The sequence below is a fragment of the Manis pentadactyla genome, chromosome 6 (assembly GCF_030020395.1).
Source record: "Manis pentadactyla isolate mManPen7 chromosome 6, mManPen7.hap1, whole genome shotgun sequence".
In the NCBI taxonomy this organism is placed as follows: Eukaryota; Metazoa; Chordata; class Mammalia; order Pholidota; family Manidae; genus Manis; species Manis pentadactyla.
The window spans coordinates 30,789,738-30,810,970 of NC_080024.1; the positions used below are offsets into that span (position 1 = coordinate 30,789,738).

General features: G+C 47.6%; 1 protein-coding gene and 1 long non-coding RNA gene across 11 annotated transcripts in view; one reads left to right on the forward strand and one right to left on the reverse strand.

Annotated features, from left to right (window-relative positions):
* The window catches only part of NRP2 (neuropilin 2), a 115,500-nt gene extending 96,585 nt beyond the window's left edge, over window positions 1–18,915 (reverse strand). For all 10 annotated transcript variants that reach the window (XM_036928125.2, XM_036928124.2, XM_036928121.2 and 7 more), the window contains exons 1-2: window positions 18,697–18,915; window positions 4,597–4,774 (exon numbers count right to left, since the gene is read on the reverse strand). In XM_036928125.2, coding sequence (XP_036784020.1) covers window positions 4,597–4,774; window positions 18,697–18,769 — 251 coding nt within the window. In that variant the 5' untranslated portion in view covers window positions 18,770–18,915. The remainder of the gene's footprint in view (window positions 1–4,596; window positions 4,775–18,696) is intronic.
* Window positions 4,829–19,043, forward strand: LOC118933611 (uncharacterized). Its single transcript, XR_008998201.1, has 4 exons — window positions 4,829–10,460; window positions 10,611–16,137; window positions 16,405–16,514; window positions 18,909–19,043. It is a non-coding gene; the product is annotated as an uncharacterized LOC118933611 (long non-coding RNA).
* The last annotated feature ends 2,190 nt before the right edge of the window (window positions 19,044–21,233 follow it).

Here is a 21,233-nt window from a genome sequence, read left to right on the forward strand (position 1 = left end):
TGCTCTGTTCCCTGTCATTGTAGTCAATTTATCAACGTCAGAAACTGCTACCTTTCTAAACTGTCATCTCCTTGGGGAGAAATAGACCCATCTTTTAAAATTTAGAAGGTTCCTCTGGCCATAAAAAATACCAGAATACCTTGTTTATCCAGGACACTTTAAGTAAAAGTCAAATATCCCCACACCTCAAATATCCAGAATATGGGTGGTGATGGGGCTGGTTTCAGATGAAAAGATGATGAGCAGCTCAGTGAAAGCCAAGGACTCTGTGCACTGATACTCTTACACAAGGCCCCAGTCCTTGTTCTGCTGTGAGCGTGGCTGACCAAAGTAAACCAGACACGCCTGCCCTGGGATTGCATGGGCTTGAGGCAACGCTTGGACTTCAGAACCAAAACTTCCCAAAAGTTTTGGGCAAGACCTCCTGAAGCAATATCCATATACATAATAAAAGAATGAAAACAAGTCAGAAAAGGAAGGCTCCAGGAGACTAGAACACTCAGAACAGGTGTATTAATAGTATTAATAGAAACACATCAAGTGTATTGATAGAAGAAAGTTGAAAGCTTCCCCGTGATAAAGTGCGAAGATGCTTCCAGTTGCTATTTTCCTGTGCTTTTACGTGAATGAGACACAGCACTCTTTTTTAGAGCCATTATTATTATCAGTTTTGCAGATGAGAAAACTGAGGCCTGGGAAGTTTAAAAGGTCAAAAAAAAAAAACCCCAAAAAACTCAACTCTAAACCTATCTACTCCAAATATGACACTACTGAGCCTCTGTCATAAAAAGTGAAGTTCAGAATCAGAAGTCTGAATCATCAAGAACAGTTGACTCTCCTTAGGATCAGTTTTGTTTGAGAAGACAAGAAGTGTGGCATGTGATTTAGAATTTCCTGTATCAGAAACTCTTTTTTAAAAAGACTTTTAGAACTATAAAGGGCTGTTTTAGTATCTAGAAATGTCCCTTAGATGGAGCACTCTTCTCCAAGGCTGCCTGATAAATGAGATATCAGTGTGCTGAACACACACATAAGGTCATTGGTTCGGACTTCTGTGTGGGTTTTTAGCCTAAGAAATGTTCCTTCAAGTCTTTCTAATGGTTTTTGCACTTTGTGAAACGTGTTTTTCAAGATACCCATCTGGAAATTCTTAAAAGGACACAGACTCTCGATTTTGGTTTTATTTGAGCCTCTGGAATAGACTGGGATGCGAGGCCTGTTGGAGGATTCGTAAGTGAGCTGTGTATCATATGCAGTGGGGTGTTTTAAAAAAAAAAACACATATTTTAGATTTCAGAAATGGAAAGAGTGTTCAACATTGGGTGCGCATGTTTTGAAAACCCGAACATGCAGCCCTTGGCTGATGACTCAAGCGAAAGGCAGCAGTCTCCTCTTGCCCACCACAGGGAATGAAGTGGCTTTTCCCTGTTTGCTCAGATGGCCCTGAGTCCTGCCCTTTGTCCCTCAGCCACACCAACCTGGCAGGGCCATGGGGGCCTTTGGTCTCTGCCCACAGCCGGTGAAGAGGCCCCAGAGCAGCCTGTGGGTACTGGGGGTTTGGATTCCTGCAAAGAGCCGGGGAGAGCCTGGGCGCTCAGCACAGATGGTGGCCTTGGGCTGCACTGACTCAGACAGAGCTAAGGCATGTGAGTGAAAGTTTCCAAGCAGACAGCAAGCTTAAACGGAAAAAAATTAACAAGCGATGGTTAGGGGAAGAGGTCTGTCTGGGGTTTATTCTTCAATGGCCTCAACCTTTTTATGTTGATTTCAAGGGACAGACAGCCAAGGTCTTAGGGGCCACTGGCCAGGGTGATCCTCTCATATCGGGGCCCATTTCCAGGTCGTGCATGGGGCATTCTTCGCAGCTAATCTTGGGCATAGGAAGAAGAGGTGGGAACACGAGGGGGGCATGCTGACAACTGTCCTTTCTCCACAGAGGGCTGGCTTGTTTCTGACTTTCTTACTCATTTCCCTTTTTGCAGGGGTGTTTCTGCTTCGTTGTCTCCTCAGAAGGACAGTGTAGGCAGTTTTCTCTTGCTAAGTATCTACCCCATGGGCCTTAGAGCCAAATCCAATTTGAAACATGCACCCAAAATGAAAGCAAAAAAGGAGTCTAATTTTCTTTGATAGTATGTGCTTTCCAAACCCAGGAGCTCCTTTGAAACGAAAATGAGAGAGGGAAAGAGGAGGGACAAGACAGAACTTCCAGGACTTCAATTAGATTAATTGTTCGTCTCACAAGCAAGGGAAACAAAGCCGTGAGGGAGGAGAAACCCATTTATTCTGAATGCAAATGGTCAAGGAAGAATGTTAAAAATACCTTGCAGAGTGAGAGATTGAGAGAACAGGATGTGTCTTTCTAAATACAAAGATTAATAAGAATGGGAGAGAAGCTGGGAATGGAGGGGAAGTGGCCAGGGAGAGAGAATTACAGATGGTTAAGTTGTAGAGGCTTGACCCCAGCAGAGCCTTTCTGACAATTGGGCACAGGGGGAAGGAGACCCCAGAAAATTTTTTTCTGATCTTCCTGACTTTTCGGTTCAAGTCAGAAGCATGGAATGGGGAACTGGGGAGAAAAACAGAAAATTACTTAGTAAGGATGACAAGCCAGAACCTGTAACTCACCAGCTTCCCCTACTCCAAGTCCGGCAAGAGGTGACAGCTTTGTCCCTTCTTGCTGCCGGAGACTGCAGCAACCTGAATCCCTAGGCAGAGTCCTTTGAGCAAAAGGCATACTCCGAAGCCCCAAACAGGGTAGGGGCATGTTTTCCTGGCCTTTCATACTTTCCAACATATTTTAAGCCATGCCCATGAGCTCCCGAGTTTTTCCTTCCAAAAGCCATGCTTTTTCCCTCTGCCCCTATGAATATACATAAGATGACCTCTTAGCAATTTCTGTGGGAGGTATGCTGGCATAAGCATAACAGAATTTGGCCCTCATTCGAGAGAGGTGCTTAGTCAAATTTCTCTGAGCTCAGGCCCAAGCTCTCTGTGCATTATGCTGTAGTTTGTGCCAACCTTCTGCAGCCCAGCCAGAGACACTGGGAGCAAAACCATCTGATAAAAAAGCTCTTCTGACAGAAATTCTTGGTAAAGTCCACTGTGAGGGAATCAGCAGTCTTGAGAAATTATGCAAATGTATCCAGCCTGTGCATTTAACCTAGACAAAGAGGAACTGATGAGCTACCCTATGTCACCCACTGAGTCAAGAGGGGGTCTGGCATCACAAGCTCCATCTCATGACTCTTCATCACATGAGGTGTCTCGCTGGAAAAGCCTTCAGTTTTCCACAAAGACTACCTCTTGTTAGGAGAAAATCATTATGTAGGTGTAAAGTAGTCCTAGGAGGATAAGAATGACATCAGTTCACCGCCTCACAGTCTAGCACTTGTTACAGAGGGGCCTTGTGCCTCCATGAGGAAGTGCTGTCCTGGGCTTAGGCCTGCTCCCTTGTACCTTTCCTGCCAGTTGGCCCCTTGATAGATTTTTCAGTACTCACAATGTCTTGGTCACAAGGAATGCTCAGACTATTTGTTAATCATAAGGGGGCATCGAACACCCATCAGAGCATTGGCAAGTTGTAGGTGCTTGTTTGGAGCAGGACATGATCATTGGCAGTCTTTCTTGTACAGAAAACTCTGACTTTTGTTTCAAATGAGGGGATTTTAGAGCCCACTAGGTGGCACAGAGCACTTCACATTCTTGACATTACAAAACTGCCTGCTCCTTCACCTCAACTTACAGGACATTCATGTTAACATAGCACAGATGTCTAACTGTCCACTCACACCTAAGCTACTATTTCCAAAGTAACAGTACTGATGACGCCAGAACAGGTGAGCCACCTCAAGCCACTTACTTAACTTCTCTGGGCTTCGATTGTCTCATCTGCAAAATGGAGATTTTAATGGCACCAACTTCCCAGGGCCATTGTGAGAACTGAACGGATTGATATTTGTAAAGCCATTAGAACAGTGTTTGTTAAATAATCCATAACATCAGCTTTGAGATTCTAACCCATGTAGCACAGATACTAAGAATCAATGCGAATCTTAGACCTCCTAGTGTAGACTCAGAATTTTAACTCTCTTTCTCTAAGGAAACCAGCAGCTGTTTCCTAAAATAACAGCCTGATCCTCCCCAGTTGGATGTAGAGGAAGTCTCCACTTGGGGATCTGGCTACTAGTTTATTAAGGAAGCTGGTGGGGTTCCTACATGTGGTAGCAGCAGTGGAAATGGGGTAATCTCCGAGGGGAAGGTAAATAAATCCCAAAGTTAGAGCTGACGTTGTATATAGCCCACCCCCTGCCCCCATATGGCATTTGCCTCCACTGCCAGCTTTTGAAAGTAGGGTGCTACCCTTTACACTCTTCATTCAAGAAGGCCCTTTCCTCCGTACTAGGGGACCAACTAGACTTTTACTTCCTCTGAAAGAGAATGCCGACTTGAGGTTTCCCTCTAGGGCCAGGATCCACCACTGAGGAGCAGGTCCTGGGGTGAGGAGTGGTGCCTTTAGGTGGCAGAGGTGGCAGCAGCCTGGGGGGCGGGCGGGAGTGTGTGTCTCACGTGTGCACAGTGGCACAAGGTGGTGCTTACTTGCAGTCGTGCTTCTCAATTTCGAAGTGAGGGTTGAAGTTGAGGACAATCTTCTGGTTGGGTTCAGGGGCGTAAACAATCCACTCGCAGTTCTGGTGCGACGGGTAATCCTGGGGGTAACCCGGGGAGGTGATGTAGCCAGCGTCTTTGGAATTCAAACGACCTCCACAGGGCTGGTCTGCAAGAGAAGGCGAACAACCCGAGAACTCAGAATATGCTACAGCCCTTTTCTTCCCTCTCCCTGTCTCTCTTCTCTCCCAGAGGCTGATTCAAACTGTTTTACAGGCCTTTTATGGCAGTCCAGAAGACTACCTACTTACTCCTTCAGGGGAAGAGATGATTTTGCTCATCCTCTCCCCACAGCTCACCCGACTGAACACACACACACACACACACACACTCCCAAATTAAAATATTCCAGAAAATGGTCATAAATATTCCCAACTACATGGTCTGAGAAAAAAAAACTCAGGAAAGCTGCAAACTTCACAGGCCTCCCTGCCTTTTCCTGTCTCCCCTCCCTGGCCCATCTTCTTTCTCGCTCAAACCTCTCTTCTCTCTGTTTACCTCATAAATCCTTCTTTTCATTCGGTGTCTCCCAGCCCAGCCCAGGCAGCCAGAAGTAAAGGCTCCGGGAACCGACAATAGTGGTTTTGTGGTGCTGACCCACAAGCGAGCCTGGTAACAATTACATGTGATGTGGAGGGAAACGTTTTTCAGCTTTGGGCCAGAACAGGCCCTGGAGGGTGATTTCAGCTTTTTTCTTTTTTTTTTTTAATAGAAAGAAAAAGAAAACCCCCAAACATTTAATTCCACATACACCACAAATTTGATTTATTATTTCATTATACACCCAGTGGAAAAATCTGCATTAGAGAATCCACTGGCTCTGACCTCAGAGTCTCGACAAAAGTGCTTTGTGCTGAGAGGACGCCTGCGTTCGTCCGTGCTCTCTGCCCACTGTCCCTCCTGCCCGGCCACCGCCAGCAGGGTGTGCTGCAGCTTCGCGACCAGCCACTTGAAGGCAGCTGCACGGGAGGAGCGCCCCCCGCTTCCCAGCAGTGCCCGGCTGGAGGTAAACAGCTTCATGTGGGCCAGGAGGGAAAGGGGCAATCTTCAAAGACAGAAAAGGTGGATGATGACATTTGAAGAATCTCATAGAGTTGGGAGTGAAGTTCTGTAATCCCCATGAGGGGTTCCTGGGAAATGGGGGGTTTTGCTTAATACTTCAGTAGAACAGAAGACGGGAAGGCACAGGAGACCTGGAAATATTCAGAAGCCTCCCGGAGACCTTCCGGAGATGTGCGCCTCTCTTGGCATCAATCACAATTTAATATCGCCATCTGCATGGAGCAGCATGGGCCGTTGAATTATGTATTACGGCTCAGCAGCCACCCTACAGGACGGGGTCTTTCTCCTGTGTTCCCTCTTTGAGGGAGAGGGTCATGCATTTTTTAACTCTACAGGTGCACTTTACTGTTCCCCACGTCCGTTGGCATTACTGTCTTCCAGACCTCTGCTTTAGATTATCAGCCTGACAGGCTTTAAATGCATAAAAGATGGGCATGCTGCTCAATGTGCTTGGGACACACAAATCCACACAAGTAGCCTTTTAGGCATCATGCCTCCAAGACCTCAAACTGTGCCGTGTTGAACTGCCCAAAATCTAATGGATTCAGGTTCCATTTCCTACTGGGTGGAAAACAAAAGCAGGCCATTTCCTCTGGCTAGCAGAGACCACATCATCCCCTAACTAATGACCCTGCACCCTCCCCAATCCAGGAAGACAATGGGCTGGCCCTCCCGCCCAGACAGACATGTGGCCAGCAGTGAGGCCCACGGCCGCCTGCTCCTCTGCAGCCAATCCCTTCAGGCTTTTTAGGTACCCATAATATTCATCCACACTGGGCACCCAACATCTTTCAGCAACTCAAATTGTGGCCCATTTGTCCTGGCTCATGCCTGTGAAATAGGGCTGTGAGTGGCCCTCTGAGAAGGCAGAGGTGTACAGACTTAAGACTGCCAGCTGCCCTTACCAAGCTGGCAGGAGAGGCAACTTTCTACTGGGCACAGCTCCTTTGCCAGCTCTTCTGCTGAACACTGCTGCCCTGCCACCGACTCACCTCAAACCACATTTTTCACCTTGGAATTCATCAGAGGGAATCCGAGCTGAGCTCCTGTTTAATGACCACGATGGTCCCTATATCATCTGTGTTCTCTCCCTCCTCTCCTAATCCTCCCCTGCTTCTCTCCCATCACTCTTCAAAGAACTTCTCTCCCTCAAGTCTCCATATCCTCCCCATCCCAAGTTTAAGCTTTTAGTAATTAGACCAAGCACACATAATCAGCAATAAAGATAGGAAACTTCCTCAGAGGAAGGTTTCATTTCTCATCCACACCAGGAGTAATCATTTCCCCTCTTAAAAAAAAAAATTAAACTATACACATATATCCCACAGCTGGTAGTCTGCATTTTCTGCTGTTAAAAACCTACTGAACTAGAAGACAAAGGAGTAATCCATTTCTTTTTTTCCTGTCCTGTCTTTCTCTGAAGAAAATCAAGGCACTTATTAAAATATTTGAGAACTCATTAAAACATCTGCTTTGCTTGTGGGTAGTTAACCTTTTCAATACCCGAACATTATCAACTCACATTTTTGTTTGTCTAGCACTCACACTCAGAAACATACACAAACACATATAGGGAACATACATCAGGTACATATGCATATTAGAAACTCACAATTTCATCCTGTAGGCACTTTCACACACTCTCATAAAACATCACATATCATTTGCACAGACATATATCCACCAAGATAAATACTAGAATTTCTGTCTCTGTTTTTCTTGGAAAGAAATGAATTCTTGAAATATATCAATAAAAACTGTAAAGGAAACACACCTAATCCTTCTATACCTCCTTTTAATAATCGATCTTTCATTTCCAGATTTGGAGACCCTTCATTTCCTAAATACAACCATGCCCCCAACAGAAATAAGCTAGACTGTCTTCTGAAGAACTCTTATCATCCATTACTTTGGAGGCCTTTATTGTGTTCCGAAAGGACCAGCATAAATGCTCTCTGTCCTGTTTCAGAGGGGTCCTGGCCAGCCAAAAGAGAGTTGAACTCAAGGGCAAACCCCTTTAGGCCAATCTCCATATACAGAAGGGAAGTTGGCCTGTGGAAGTGTGAGCAACTAAGCCTGTTTGGTGAGTTGACAAGGGACTTCTTTCTCCAACTATTTTGTGAATACCTTTCACCTGGGGCATATTCCTTTCCCAAAGAGCAGTAGGCAAACCCAGGCCTGGACTGTTCGAGCAATTTTCTCCTACAACTGGGAGGGAGGCCTAAGGGATGGGCCAGTTCAGGTCAGATGAGGCCTCAGAGGCCCAAGGATGAAAGGATTAAAGTGACACCTTCAGACATAACTGTGATAAAGGGAATACTAAATTCTAAAGTCAAAAAGGTCTGACTTTTCCCCCATAAGGACTACTTATGTGTTTTTATTTGACATATAAAATGTCAGATTATTTCTGATTTCACATCTTTCTGTCTCTCTCTTTTTATTAATTTTTTTCTCAGGTGCCCTTGCTTTGCTGATGACCTAAGCACCATCTGACTCTGCCTAGAGATGACCTGGCCCTGGATCAGGTAAGGAGATTTTGTAGCCATCCACTTACAATTCTAAGGCACTTTGCCAGCTTCAAAATGAATTCACCTTCCTACAGAACCCGGTTTAAGACAAATCACTGGTTCCTTGGTAATCTGTGATTTTTAGGAAGTATCAAGAGGGAGTAAAAGCATATCTTTTTGGAAATCTGGTCTGCCTTCTAGGGAAATTCAACTGGAGTTGTTTTAAGGGAATGCTGTTTGACCTGAGCAGGACAGTACTATTTGCTAAAATCTGCAGCCTGACTGTAGTGAGGACTTTCACATAATCCCAACTGCAATGGCTTACTTCATGACAGCCAGGTACATCAGGCGACACCAGGCAACAACATGGCGGCAGTCCCAAGGTAACAGAGCAAGAGTCAGATAATTTGGTTTAGATGAACTGAAGGAAAAAGTCCTTGGTAAAAACAGGGAAATTGAGGACTGGTTGGATATGAGATTAGAGTCAGGTTGTTTGTTGTCAAAGGTGGGCCTGAGAATATGGGACAGGGAGACAAGGATGGGGTCGGTGGGAGGCTGAGATTAGCAAGAAGAAGGGATGGGGCACCTGAAATCTTAACTTGGTGACCTTCCTGGGTCTCAGCTTCTGGAACTGTAATTCAATGAGTGGACTGAATAAGTGTGTAGTTTTCAAAATTCTTTTTAGAAGTGTTTCTTTTTCCCTTGAGCAAAGCTGTACCCAGAACTCCGATGTGCAAAGCAGATATAAGTGGCACTCTCCTTGGGTGCCAGGGGTAGGATGGCCAGAAGCGGTGTGGTGTCCTGGCCTCACAGGCCCTACCATCATCTCTGAGGCCCTACCTTCCCGGTTAGAACGCCAGTGCTTCCTGGGACAGGGTTTGAAACCCGCTGAACTAGATCTCAGTTCCGTTGGTACTTTAAAAGGTCTTAGAAAAGAGAAAGGGTGGAAGGATCAGAAGACTTCTATTGCTTATATATACCTGAGGGCACTTGGTGGAGAAAAGCAGTTGATCTCATTTCCCCTGAAAAAAATACACTTTATTTACTCTGTAATTTATCCTCTATCCTCAGCATAATCCCATTCCACCCCTGATTTCCACAGCATTGTTTTCATTTAATTATTAGCAGCAAAGCAAAGAAGCTCTTTCCCCTACTTAACTAGAAAGAAGGCTGTCACTTTGCCACTTTGTCACTTAACCACTGGCAAGCTGTGTGACCTTGGGTAAGTTAGTAAACAACTCTGAGCCTTTGTTTTCTCATCTTTGCACTGAGAGTATTGATTCTACAGGTCAGTTCTAAAATTCAAAGCCTACAGTATAGTACGAGGGAGAAAAGAAAAACCTATGGGTTGAACACAAAATTTAAAAGAATCTCTACCCTTCTAGATAACAAAACATTTGTTCAAGGTGTTACTCCTGGTTCATATGCTTGGTAAGCCTGAAACAAAACTAAGATTTTCCACATGAACATGTCTGTCTTGCATTATGGAGAGTTCAAATGTTTCTTTTAATCACATTAGCTCTATTGACGTGAGTTTCTTTTCTTAACTGAGTCTGTGGCTGCATATTTATAAATATTATGGATACACAGTTCTGTGTGTGAGTGTGTCAACAACAGTGATGCATGAAAAGACAGACCAAAAAGAGTTTCTTCAAATCCTGCACCCAAAGGATCTAAGTTCTCTGCCCAGGGTTTTAACCAAATTTTGCTCACTAACCCTGGATAAGCTGCTTTTTAAGGGTCATTTCTGTGAGCTGAGGCTGGATTTTGCTTTATTCAAAGCAACTTCAGCCTGTCACAAGACAGTCTCATAAAATCTGTATCTTGGCTTAAGCTGGGAAGAAAATGAGCCAATCCATCAGCCCAGGAATGTGGCTGTTTGACCACTTCCTAAGGCAACTGGGAAGGGATGCAATCTATTCAATTTATGGGGCTGGGTGGCAGTGAATGATGCACTCCTGAAGGCACAGCAAATGGAAATCCCTGTGAACTTCTGCAGTGATAAAGTTCAAAATCTGAATAAAAAGAACCTCTGGGAGGGCAGGAAGAAGGGGATCAGAGAGCAGGAGAGGAAGCCAGCATGTGAGCATGGAAAAAGAAGTAAGGAACTCTTTTAAAATATCTCCAAGAACAGAACTGGAAATGGGGCCTGGAAATGGGGCCTGTGGATAGCCTCTTCCCCTCAATCTGGATTCTAAAAATGAACCTTCATTTAATCGTTAAAATGTAAGTTTGATGCGATTACCTCCCCTGACCTTGAATCATGCCACCTGTGGTAACCTTGTTATTTGTCATCTTATATCATAAACAAATGCAATTCCAATAGGGCAGCCAATATAATATCATTAGTTTGTATTTATGTCCACTCTTTTCCAGCCCTTATTGCAAATGCAATTTTGATGCCATCGACGAGAGATCTGAGATTACAATTCCTGACCATTTCAGCAGACATTTGGGGAAGGAAATAGAAGAATAATTTTGAGGTCTCTCCAAAAAATGAAGGAGAAAAAAAGGTAATATAATATTATTTTTCATTTATTTTGATTAACTGATGGCTCATGTTGAAACGTCAATGGCTCCCCATTGGCTCATAAATGAAATCCAAACCCCTTGGCCTAGCAATTTGGGCCTTGCATTTAGCTCAAGCTATTATTTCCAACCTTATTTGCAATTATTTCCCCTCCACACATTCTAAACTGCGGCTTCAGAGTGTTCCCCAAACAAACCCAATGCCTGTTTCTCTGCTCTCATCTTCCCCTTGCCTAGTACACCCTTCCCAGCTCTAAATCCTACCTATCCTCTCAGTCTGGACTCAGATTCCACCTCCGCCCTCCCTGATCTCCCACACCAAGAGTACACTTTGCCCCTCTGTCTCAAACCACTGAGGACGAGCTCTTTACTCTCTTCTAGGGTGTGTGTGAGCTGGGGACAGCTGTGTGCATTCAGCTGGATCACTGCCACTTGAGGGCATGACTCCTTTCTGCTTCATCTTTGGCAAATTTATAGGGTCAAACCCAGAGCCTTTCCCAAAAGTCAGACTCAATAACGCTTGATGAATTAATGAATTACTAATTGACTAAAGTAACACCAAAAGGAGCACTAGAAATCACAAGTTATAAGAGAGCCTTATCACAAGTTGTTCTGCTTCTCTAGTTAGTATCCTTCCTTCCCAACCCACAGCTGCTATTAAATTTAACCTTTTTAGTTTAAATATTTTGTTTGGGATGAAAATATCTAGTTGTAAGTCAAGGTAGAGTTGGAACTGTGTCTCCTAAAACACACTAACCTCAGATAATAATGATGAAATTCAAAGGATACTTACATTTTGATTCTAATAGTGGTAAAAATAATTATCCAAGGGTTTTCTTGTGCCCTCACATCACTCCCAAGCCTTATCCTCCCAAAGACAAATTCTAGATACTTGTTGTCAGTAGCACCAGGAAGATAACAAACTATGACTTCATCACTGAACTGTTTGCTGGTAAAAGATTGTCTCTCGCTGGGTTTCGGTTCACTTCTCTCTACACATCCTTTCTCCTGGCTCTCACTATGCATTTTGGGCAATCTGTTTTATTTTTCCCCTTTGTCAAAACAAATGTAAATTATTATTACCACTCGGTCCAGTAATTTGCAATTCCCTTTATCTTTTTCACTGAAAGACTGGCCAGAACTCAGATCATTGGTTATCACAGGATCTTTGAAGGCGGTGAGCAGGATATCTATCACTGTACGTGCGCATTAAGCTGGCCAGAAGCCCCATCCACGGCAGGCTACTGGGGAGAGCTTTACTTTTGTATTCCCAGGCCCCTTCTCTTTCCTCTGGATTAGATCATGACTCTTTTATGAAGACCCAGAGGGAAATGGGATTATTAAGAGTCTTGCTGGGTAAAAGCCATTTTGTCTTTATGATGACTTTTTTGAGTTCAGGGGCTGAGGAGTCTTAATGCCAGAGTAGAAGTTATTACCCATTCGGGGAGCACCTTCTACACAGTACTCCCTGCGGAGCACACTTTCAGTGATGAAGGATGGAGAAAAGGAAAGGAAAGGGGAGAGATTAAAAAAAATAAGTAGAGGCGAGAACACTGAAAGCAGAACAAGGAGGAAAAAAAATGCAAAGAAGAGACGTAATCTGAGATGAGAATCCAGCAGAGAATGTCTCTAAAGAACAGTGTTGAGAGATAATCTGATGCTTATAAAACACAGACAAAGGTTTAGTGGGTTAAGAGCTTAGAGTGAATATTTACTGATTAAAAAAGCTCATAAAAATAACACAGACTTACCACAACGGTTACAGTGTGCTTTCTATAATCACAAGATATAGTTTATTTCACTGAAGCTGTTCTGAAGATTTAATGACTTCAGAATAGGCTTAATATGTACTAAACAATATTCTATGTAATCTGACATAGCACAGCAACCCTATGGAGTAGGTATTATTATCAAATACATTTTGCAGATAAGGAAACTGAGTTACAGAAGGACTAAGTATTTTGGATCACAGAGCTGCCAAGTAAACTGGATTTTAAATCCAGGTGATCTGGCTCCAATGCTACAGAAGCTGGGAAACCCAATGAAGGTCTCTCTAAAACTTTATGTCACAAGCTTATTTAGTGGTATATAGGGAAAGACAAATGTTTTGCCTGTTTGAAACGCCTTTTTCTCTTTGTGTGCCAGTAATCTGTCTGTGTGAACAATGAGAGATGTGTTTGAGACTGGGGTGTGAGAGGGCTGGAAGCACTTAACACCTTTTCTGCTCCCTGTATACACAGGCACCCCGCTCCTTGTTATCCTGGCCGTCTTCCCTGTGTGCTGGGTGGGATGGGAGAGGGTGGTGTGGACTGGATGCTCAAGTCGGAAGCCATGGTCACAACACTGGAGGGTTTCTGCTTGGCAGCTTTCAGTTCTTGCCTTTCTTCTCAACCCCACTCATCCCTATCCTAAAGGCCTTGCTGTTTTTGTTCTGCATAGGAGCAGCATTTTCAGAAATGGGGGATTTATTTTTATAGCACAGCTGGTCTGCCAAAGGTCACATAATTTGGCAATGTTCCCAGTGGTTAAAAATTAATTTCTCCTTATTAATACAACCAAGGTCCCATAGGATCAGAGCTCAGCCTTATCTGAACTTGACAGCTTCCTAAACCTTTAGAAGATGCTTTCTCCTGGAGGACCAGCCACACTGTAAGACCACTGTGTCCAGGACTCTAACCCCACTGAACCCTGTTAGGTAATGAAACTATTAAGCCTTTCATCCATTTCTCATCAGGCAGATAAAGCTTTGAAACACACTGTAGGCTCTCCAGGACAAACATTCACAGTATCTTCCAAGAATGGGTTAATTAAAAAAAAAAAATTCTTTGCCTGGAAGGAAGAGCACAAAGATCCTAACTTCTAGGATCAACACACATCTGCCACTCAAAGAAGGTGCCTCAAAGATTATCCAGTGTCAAATGATGGTCAGATGATAAAATACCTCAGAAATGTTAGTGATACTCCAAATTACTGCCCAGATGTCACTTTTCAAGTCCTTTCTCATCAGTACAAGAAATTAAAAAGGTATTACGATTTTCCTCCATCCTTTAAAAAAGGAGAATTTCATCTCTATTTCCTTAAGCCCTTCCCAAGTGGACTTTTGGGGAATATATGCTGAAAACTCTTTACCAATGAACCTGGCTCTGAATTTTATAACCGCGTAATTGTTGCACACTTGGGTCACCCAATGTCAGCTTATACTCTTGATTACTTTAATGAACAGTTGAGTGAAATGAAAAACACCAGGCAGGGTCCTCAGAATCATCTACTCCATGGTGTCGCTCTTCCTCTCCCCACTTAACTCCCCTCCCCAGACTCTTCCCCAACTGTTATTTGCATTCATGCCTCACTGCATATGAACTGGCATTTGGACTCCTAGCCTTTTCTATACCATGAAGATAGGCACTGGCCTTTAGGTTGCTGAACGTGGACTTTATATTCAACAGCAGGGGAAAGGGGGCATTTGGTAGACAGCAGGAGTCCTGTCTGGATAGCCCAAGATTCTAGTCATGGAAGCCTTCCAGCCTTTTATTTTGCTAGTTGGGTATTCTGTGGCTTACTCTAAGGGCTCCATGTAATAACACAGAAGTCCAAACCTGCTGTCCTGCCTGAGCATTTGCAATTCTACCAGGCTCATCTTGGACAAGAAGGGGCTTGCCCTGGAGCACTCCCAGGGAGCTCCTCTCTTTATACTGTTTTGCACTGTGTGTCCCGTTGGTAACTAGCAACAGCTTCCCTACTCCGTTGGGTAAAGTTTACTGGGCACCCTCTGACTGCGTGCGTGAGACCAGTCCCCAGAGTCTAGAGCAGGCTGCCTGCATACAACCTTGGAGTTTATAGTTTTGCTTGCAAATTATCATGCTTGTCCATAGCCATTCCATATTTTGGGTAGACAGGCTAAAACAGAAACCCTCTTCAAACCCTTATCCGGAGCTAGACCGCCATAATTTCTTTCAGGATTTAGTTGAACCCAGGCCTGTCTCCCCCAGCCAATTTACACTTCTTATCTGATCGTCCAGTCCAGAAGGAAGGTTGAATTGACCGCGTCTGCCCGTGTCCATGGTAATGGTGTTAAAACCCTGGCACAGATCAAAGCTCTCTACGCGAAGGGGGGAGGGGTAGTTGTTGGTTATAGAGTCCCTGTTCTTTTGGCCCCAAGCGTTGTGTCCCGGAGGTGGGGACGATAGGGCTGGGAGTTGCCACCATCTGAAGAAACCCATTGTCAGGGCCTGAATGATTTCCTGAGCAAAACCCCAGTCCCCTGTGGACCACGATTAACTATAGTAAAAGGGAGTTTGTGGCCGGGCGCTGACGCGGAATGGCTAGCGCCAGGGGGCTCTCCTCTCTGTCTGAAACCCAAAGGAAGGGGAAGCGAAGGGAGGGGGCGAGTAGTGAGCACCAGCCAATAAGCCAGAGCCTCGATCCCCTGCTCTTCCCGAGAAATTCAACCGGAGCCGCAGAAGCGGCGATCCCCTAAGCTTGGCCAGGAGAACTGATTCCCACCCCACCAGCACGATTCTGAGGGGCGACCGGTTCATTGCACCCCCACCAGTCCCTGAGCTTTAGCCCTGCGCCTTGGATGCTTTCCACCCAACCGCCGGGCGCCGGTGACCTGGTGGGCACGCTGTGGTGCAGTCAGCCCGAGGCAAAGGGTGGGGCTAGCCGTTTAACCACAGCTCGCCTCACCTCCATTAACTTGTGTTGATATTAAAAAGAAATCAATCAGTGAAAATGAAGCGTTGGCCGTGACCATTTTTCTCACGTGGAAAAGCAAAGAGCGAGGCGGCAAGGGAGGGGAGGCGGGGAACCCGCCTGCGATCGCAGAGGTTTCTCCCAAGCAGAGAACCGCCGCTGCTACTTAACTTTCTGGCAATGGGCAGCGTGGAGCAAATGCCGCATGCTTCTCCCTAGGGGTGTCCTTAGTCAGCAGGAGAAGAGGACAAGGCTGGAAGCAGCCAACTTCGCCCAGGCTTGAGCTTTGGTTTTGCTTTCGCTGGGAATATTTTTGCCTAATAGAATGTTTATGGATCGCTCGGCTCTATTTCTGCTGCGTAGCCCAAACAAATCGATGTGGCGTTAGAGACGGCGCTTAAGGGTGGTGTGGCCTGGGGGCCTACCGCGTCCCCACCACGTGGATGCCCGCGCGCTGCGCGCTCTTCACCTGCTGCAGCGCACCGGCGGACACCCGGCGCGCAGCGCTTCTGCAGGCTGTGCAATCTGCGCGCGTTTCCGCGGCTGGAGCTGCCTCCTTCCCGCCACTCTCCTCCCTCCGCTCCGAAATCCCACCCGGCTTCCCGCCACCCAGCTGGGTCAGGACGCGGAGCCCCAGCTCCGTCGGCCCCGAGCCTCAGTCCCTTACAGCCGAGGCGGCGGGGTAATGCAGCGCAGAGCACAGGGAGGGAGGCTGGAGGGGGAGAACCGGGCAGAGCTACGCCGGGCGGCTCCGAGTCCCTTAGCCCGCGCTGCAGGCAGGCTGGCAGGCAGGCTGGCTGGCGGCGGCGGCGCAGCGATCTGGGGAGGCGGCGTGGGGGGGCCGAGTGCGCTAAGCCCACACGGCCTCCTAGCAGCCTGCCAGCCCCCCGCTGCGCCCCACCACCGCACTCGCCGGTGATTTGCTCAATTGCCCCCTCCTCCCCCGCAGCTGCCCTCATGCACCTTCCGTCTTCCCTTTCACCCGACTGCTTCTCCGAATGAGTTCCCGCCGCCGCTGGCGGCGGCTGGGCCGGCCCCCACCCAGCCGGCGAGCACCGGGTGAGTCAGAGGTCTGACTGGGCCTCGCCCTTAGCCACCCGCTGCCAGTTCCCGGAGGGCCAGGCGGCTGCTCCCACGGAAAGCCTCTGCGGCCCACAGCTTAAGATCGTCTTTTGGGGGGGGGGCTGGAGGATATACACCCTGGGCGCGTCCCAGCTCCACGTCCCACAAGGAGGTCCCACCCCGGGTCTGAGGCTGCCTGCGGCCTCAGAGTGGGTGACCTGCCCCGCGCTCCACGCCTCTGGCTTCTCTATAAGTGACGCAGCGCGGCGGGGGGCTAGGGGAGGGGAGAGGGCTCTGCAGAGAGCGCGGGAGGCAGGTGGCAGAGCGGGAGTGGGTCCGAGCTGGTGTCGCACACACGACGTACACACTCCACGCAGCGCTTGAGAACAGATGTGCGAACATCTGGGGGTAGGAGATGGTCCCTGAGTCTTCACGACCCCTCCCACTCCGCACAGAACCTAAGTTGTATCCGTGTGTGTGCGGGTGTGTGCGCCAGTGTGTGCGCGTTCGCGCGCCCGGGGCCTACCAGAGTCCGTGCTTGACTACATCGTATACCATGGGCATCCTCACCGCGAGCGCGCGCACACACACACACACGCGCGCACACACACACGACATAAGCACACACAGCGAATCATACAAACATACATAATTTATGCAGCATCTAGGTCCGTGGGAGGTAATTTAATTTCGCTTCAAGCTGGGAACTTAGAATTAAAAGCAAGAGAGAATGAGGAGGCACAGGAAATCTCCCCAAGTGGGACCTGCACCCATCTCTTTGACATCATTTGCAGCTGCCCTGAAGACCAGTTATGGCAGAGAAGGAGCAGCAAGCGGGTGGGTTTGGATTGCAAGGGCTTTCCTGATCTTCCTCCCCCTCAAATCAACACCCAAACTGGTGTGTGTGTGTGTGTGTGTTTGTGTGTGTGTGTGTGTGTGTGTGTGTGTGTGTGTGTGTTTGGGGCATAAGAACTAGAGTACCAGCTTCCCTTTAGTCAACCCAGGCTCCACCAGTCAGTTCTGAGGGTGAGGTGTCCAAGAGGCTGCAGGGGTCTAGCCCAGCCACTGCAGGCAGGGTGGTGAAGTGCGTCAGTGTAAGGGCACCTCAGGAAGGCGTTTTCTCCGCTCTCTTTATTTCCTCCATGGCTGGTCTCCCTGTTCTCAGTCACCTGTGGCAGCTTATAAGAGTTTTGTCAGATTCCAAACACTCTTCTCAGAGGAAAGAGAGGTTCACCCTGGAGAGTGGTGTGGGGAAGGACAAGCCCCACTGAATTCCCTGAAACCAACTATCTCTTCTTAGGGAGTGTACCCCTTGCCAGCCCTCCCCCAGCAAATACTAGCCCCAGACTGTTCTGGGCCTTGCTTATCTCTGCAGTCTGTCCACACACCCTTTTGGCAGTGGTTGAAAACAAATTCCACTCAAAAGTTTCTAACCACTTCACAAGAGTGAGAGACCTCCGAGGGCCATGCAGTTTGTTTTATCTAATATTTTTTAAAAGGAACATATAATTTACTTTCCCAGAACGAACATGGATGTAAGAAAGAGAGCAGGGACGACCAAACGCCCTGCTTGCCAGCAGCGCCCAGCCCCAAGCCCCTAGCTCTGCCGCAAGCCACCTTGCTCCATCAGCCTGAGCTCTATGATTTCGAGGCGTATCCACACATTCTGCAAAGAATCTACAGCATTGGAAAACCAAAACTAGACCCTTGTCTTTCCCAAGCCCTTCAGTTCACATTGCTCATGTAGCTCAGTGTAGGGAATGCAAATGATTTATATTTTGCTGGCTAGGTTGAAGAAACTCAAGGGAGATGTGTTCTGCTTCAAGAGAGGGGGGGAAAAATCCCCAAAACTGTAATGCAAAGGCTTTGTAGTATTTTTAAACCTTTGATTCAGTCCATATGTGACATCTGAACACCGCCAAATTCTATGTTTCAACACACACACACGCGCGCGCGCGCACACACACACACACACACACACACACACTCCAAGCAGGAGAGAAAAGTTGGGTTTTTCGCAATGGTGGTGGTGTAGGGAGGGCCGACTGGGATCTCTCTAAATTATTCAGTATTGAGAAAGCCCCCTTCTATGCCATTCCATGTGGCCCGCTAGCATTAACGGTTGCTTTTAAAGGGAAAAGCATGTTGAAATGAATAGAAAAAACTTTCAGGGGCTTACCTGGTTGGCCTCTCACTTCATGTCCTGAGAAGTAGAGAGCTAAGAAAACCCAGGTGAGGGGAATCATATCCATTTTGGAGAAGGAGGCTTTCTCCAGAGCTGGATTTGTAGATTTCTTGTACAATTATAAGTCTTTGTGTTTTTCTCTGTCTTATGTTCTTCCTTACAGTGTCTTCTGCAAATGTTTCTAATGGTTAGTGTTTCGTTCCTAGGTCCTCGCGGCCAGTCTTCACCTTTATTCTTGCTGGCTCCTCACCTCACCAGGAGGAGGGTAGCTCTTGAAATCAGCAAAGAGGGAACCAGCCGGGAAGAGGGGACGGGTTTCCTCTCTCAAAAAAAAAAATAAATAAATAAACGCATCTATGTCCTCTCCAGTTCCTCAAAGTATCATTTCCTTTATCCTACAACATCACGGATATTTCCCGAAAGTCAAGCGTAAAAAAAATAACGATAATAATAAAAATAAAAGCCGAGAGGTGTCGTGGGCATCACACGGACACCAGGCAGCTGTGTGCTCTCAGAGGCGTGAACTGACACATCCCCTGGCACCCGGGTCCGAGCCGCAGGCGGGGGCACCGACCGCCGGACGGCCCGAGTGGGAGGCGGCCGCCCGGCTCTTGCCCTCGCCGGTTCCCCTAGCGGGAGCCTCCCCCAGCGGCTACACCCGCTCGGCCAACCTCACGAGGGGAGTCCGAGGAAAGGAGCTGCGGCGGCTGCGGCGGCTGTTGCTGCTGCGGGAGGGGCGGCGGCTGGGATCGCCGGCGGGTGAGCGAGCCCCTCTCCGAGTCCGCCCGCGCCGCCCTCACCTCCTCCTCGCCCAGCGCCTCGCCGAGGGTCTGCGCGACTGAGATGTGCCGGGGCGGGCTGCCGGTCGGGGCCTCGCTCGCGTTCTCCGCTTCCCCTCCGGCTCCCCCCAGCCTTTTCAGGCCGAGCAGCATGTGGATGTCAGCGCCGCGGCAGAGCTATCCGATTACGCGCCGGCTCAGGGCCCGCCCCTTCTGTGTTCCTGATTAAAGAGGCAGCGGCGGAGACGCGCGGCGCACAGCTCAGCCCGGGCGGGGCGGCGGCGGCTTTGCCCGCGCCGCGGCCCGATCAAAGTTAAGGCAGCTCCCACCCGGCACCACCCGCCCACCCTGGGCACCTCCGCGCCTGGCTGCGCCGGGCCGCCCGTGCGTAAAGCCCCGGAGAAGGAGCGCCCCGGGGCCACTCCTGGGCGCGCTGCCCTTGGTCGCGTCGCCGTAGCCCGAAGGAGACGCCGCGGGCAACGGGGACAATCCTTGTTCCTCGCAAATTCCCGAACCCCGATGCCACACACCTAGAACCCAACACAATGCCACGCGCAATGGCGTTATAAGGGGAGTTGGATGGCGTACGCTGTTCGGAGTAGGGAGCCAGGCAGCCGCTCAGCCATGCGTTCTCACGGGCAGCAGTGCGTGACGGGGACACACACGGTCAGCCCCGGCGGAATAAAACCCCAAACACTCCCTGCGTTTACTACTCTCAGATCCTTTGTTGTGTCCCAAACATACTACTCTCCTCTCTGGGTGAGGATTTAGCTCTCCCTGTGCCCCAAACTTGTAACCATCAGAAGAGGAGAGAGAGCCTTGCTTCAAAGAATTTCTTCAGGTAATTGGTTTCCCCCAACCCTCCAACAAGGTACAGGTACATGAAGGCTTCTCCTCGAAATGCTACTGTAACTACTTCTATTCACATTTTCCCGCATGGAAATGTGGTCACAACGAGGAGAGAAAGAAAACAGCATTATGCCAACTATTTTTAAATGGAGGTGTGAAAACTGTTTAGAGGGAGCTGCAAGCTAACAGCTGGGGAAACACTTGTATCCTTGTTTCTGAGGATGGCTTTGTGGCTTCTAAACTGTCTTGCTTTACTAGCTGCCTATTATATTATCATAAAGACTCTAACAAGAACAGTCTAAATAACACTCTGCATATACCTTTTCTGCCACTCTGCAGATTAAGAAAAATAAAGTTTCGGTGACGAGAAACACACACATCTGACTACTCCATTTATTTCTTTGCTCTTACTTGTGGATTCTTCTGGGTGGTTTTCCTCCTTATCTGGACTTCCCATTAGCGTTGTTTATCACTTTCAGTGTTTGGAAAATCTGTAACTCCCACTTAACTGTTATTTACACTGAGATAACCAAAACAAAATTGAATGAGAAGTGATTTGCAAATAGTTGAGCCAAGCCATGGAGGTACTTTACAGTGCTGTGTAAATCCATAGGCTGTGTATCCCTCTGTTAATCTTAGATGCCTGGTTTGAAAAGGCATTTAACAGAGGCCTAGTGAATTCTTCCAGCCAGCATATCCCCTGTCCGGCCTAAAGGCTACCTTTCATTCCTTTCATTCTCTGTCTCTCTCCCTTCCTGCCCTTCTTTCCTTGGCTTGAGAGCACATCCACATTATTAAAACCCAAGATTTACTCTTATTTCCTATTTAAACATCAATTGTAAAGAAAGACGGCTACTCCCTAATATTTGATGCAGTAAAGAGGCATTCTGGATTTTGAACCTT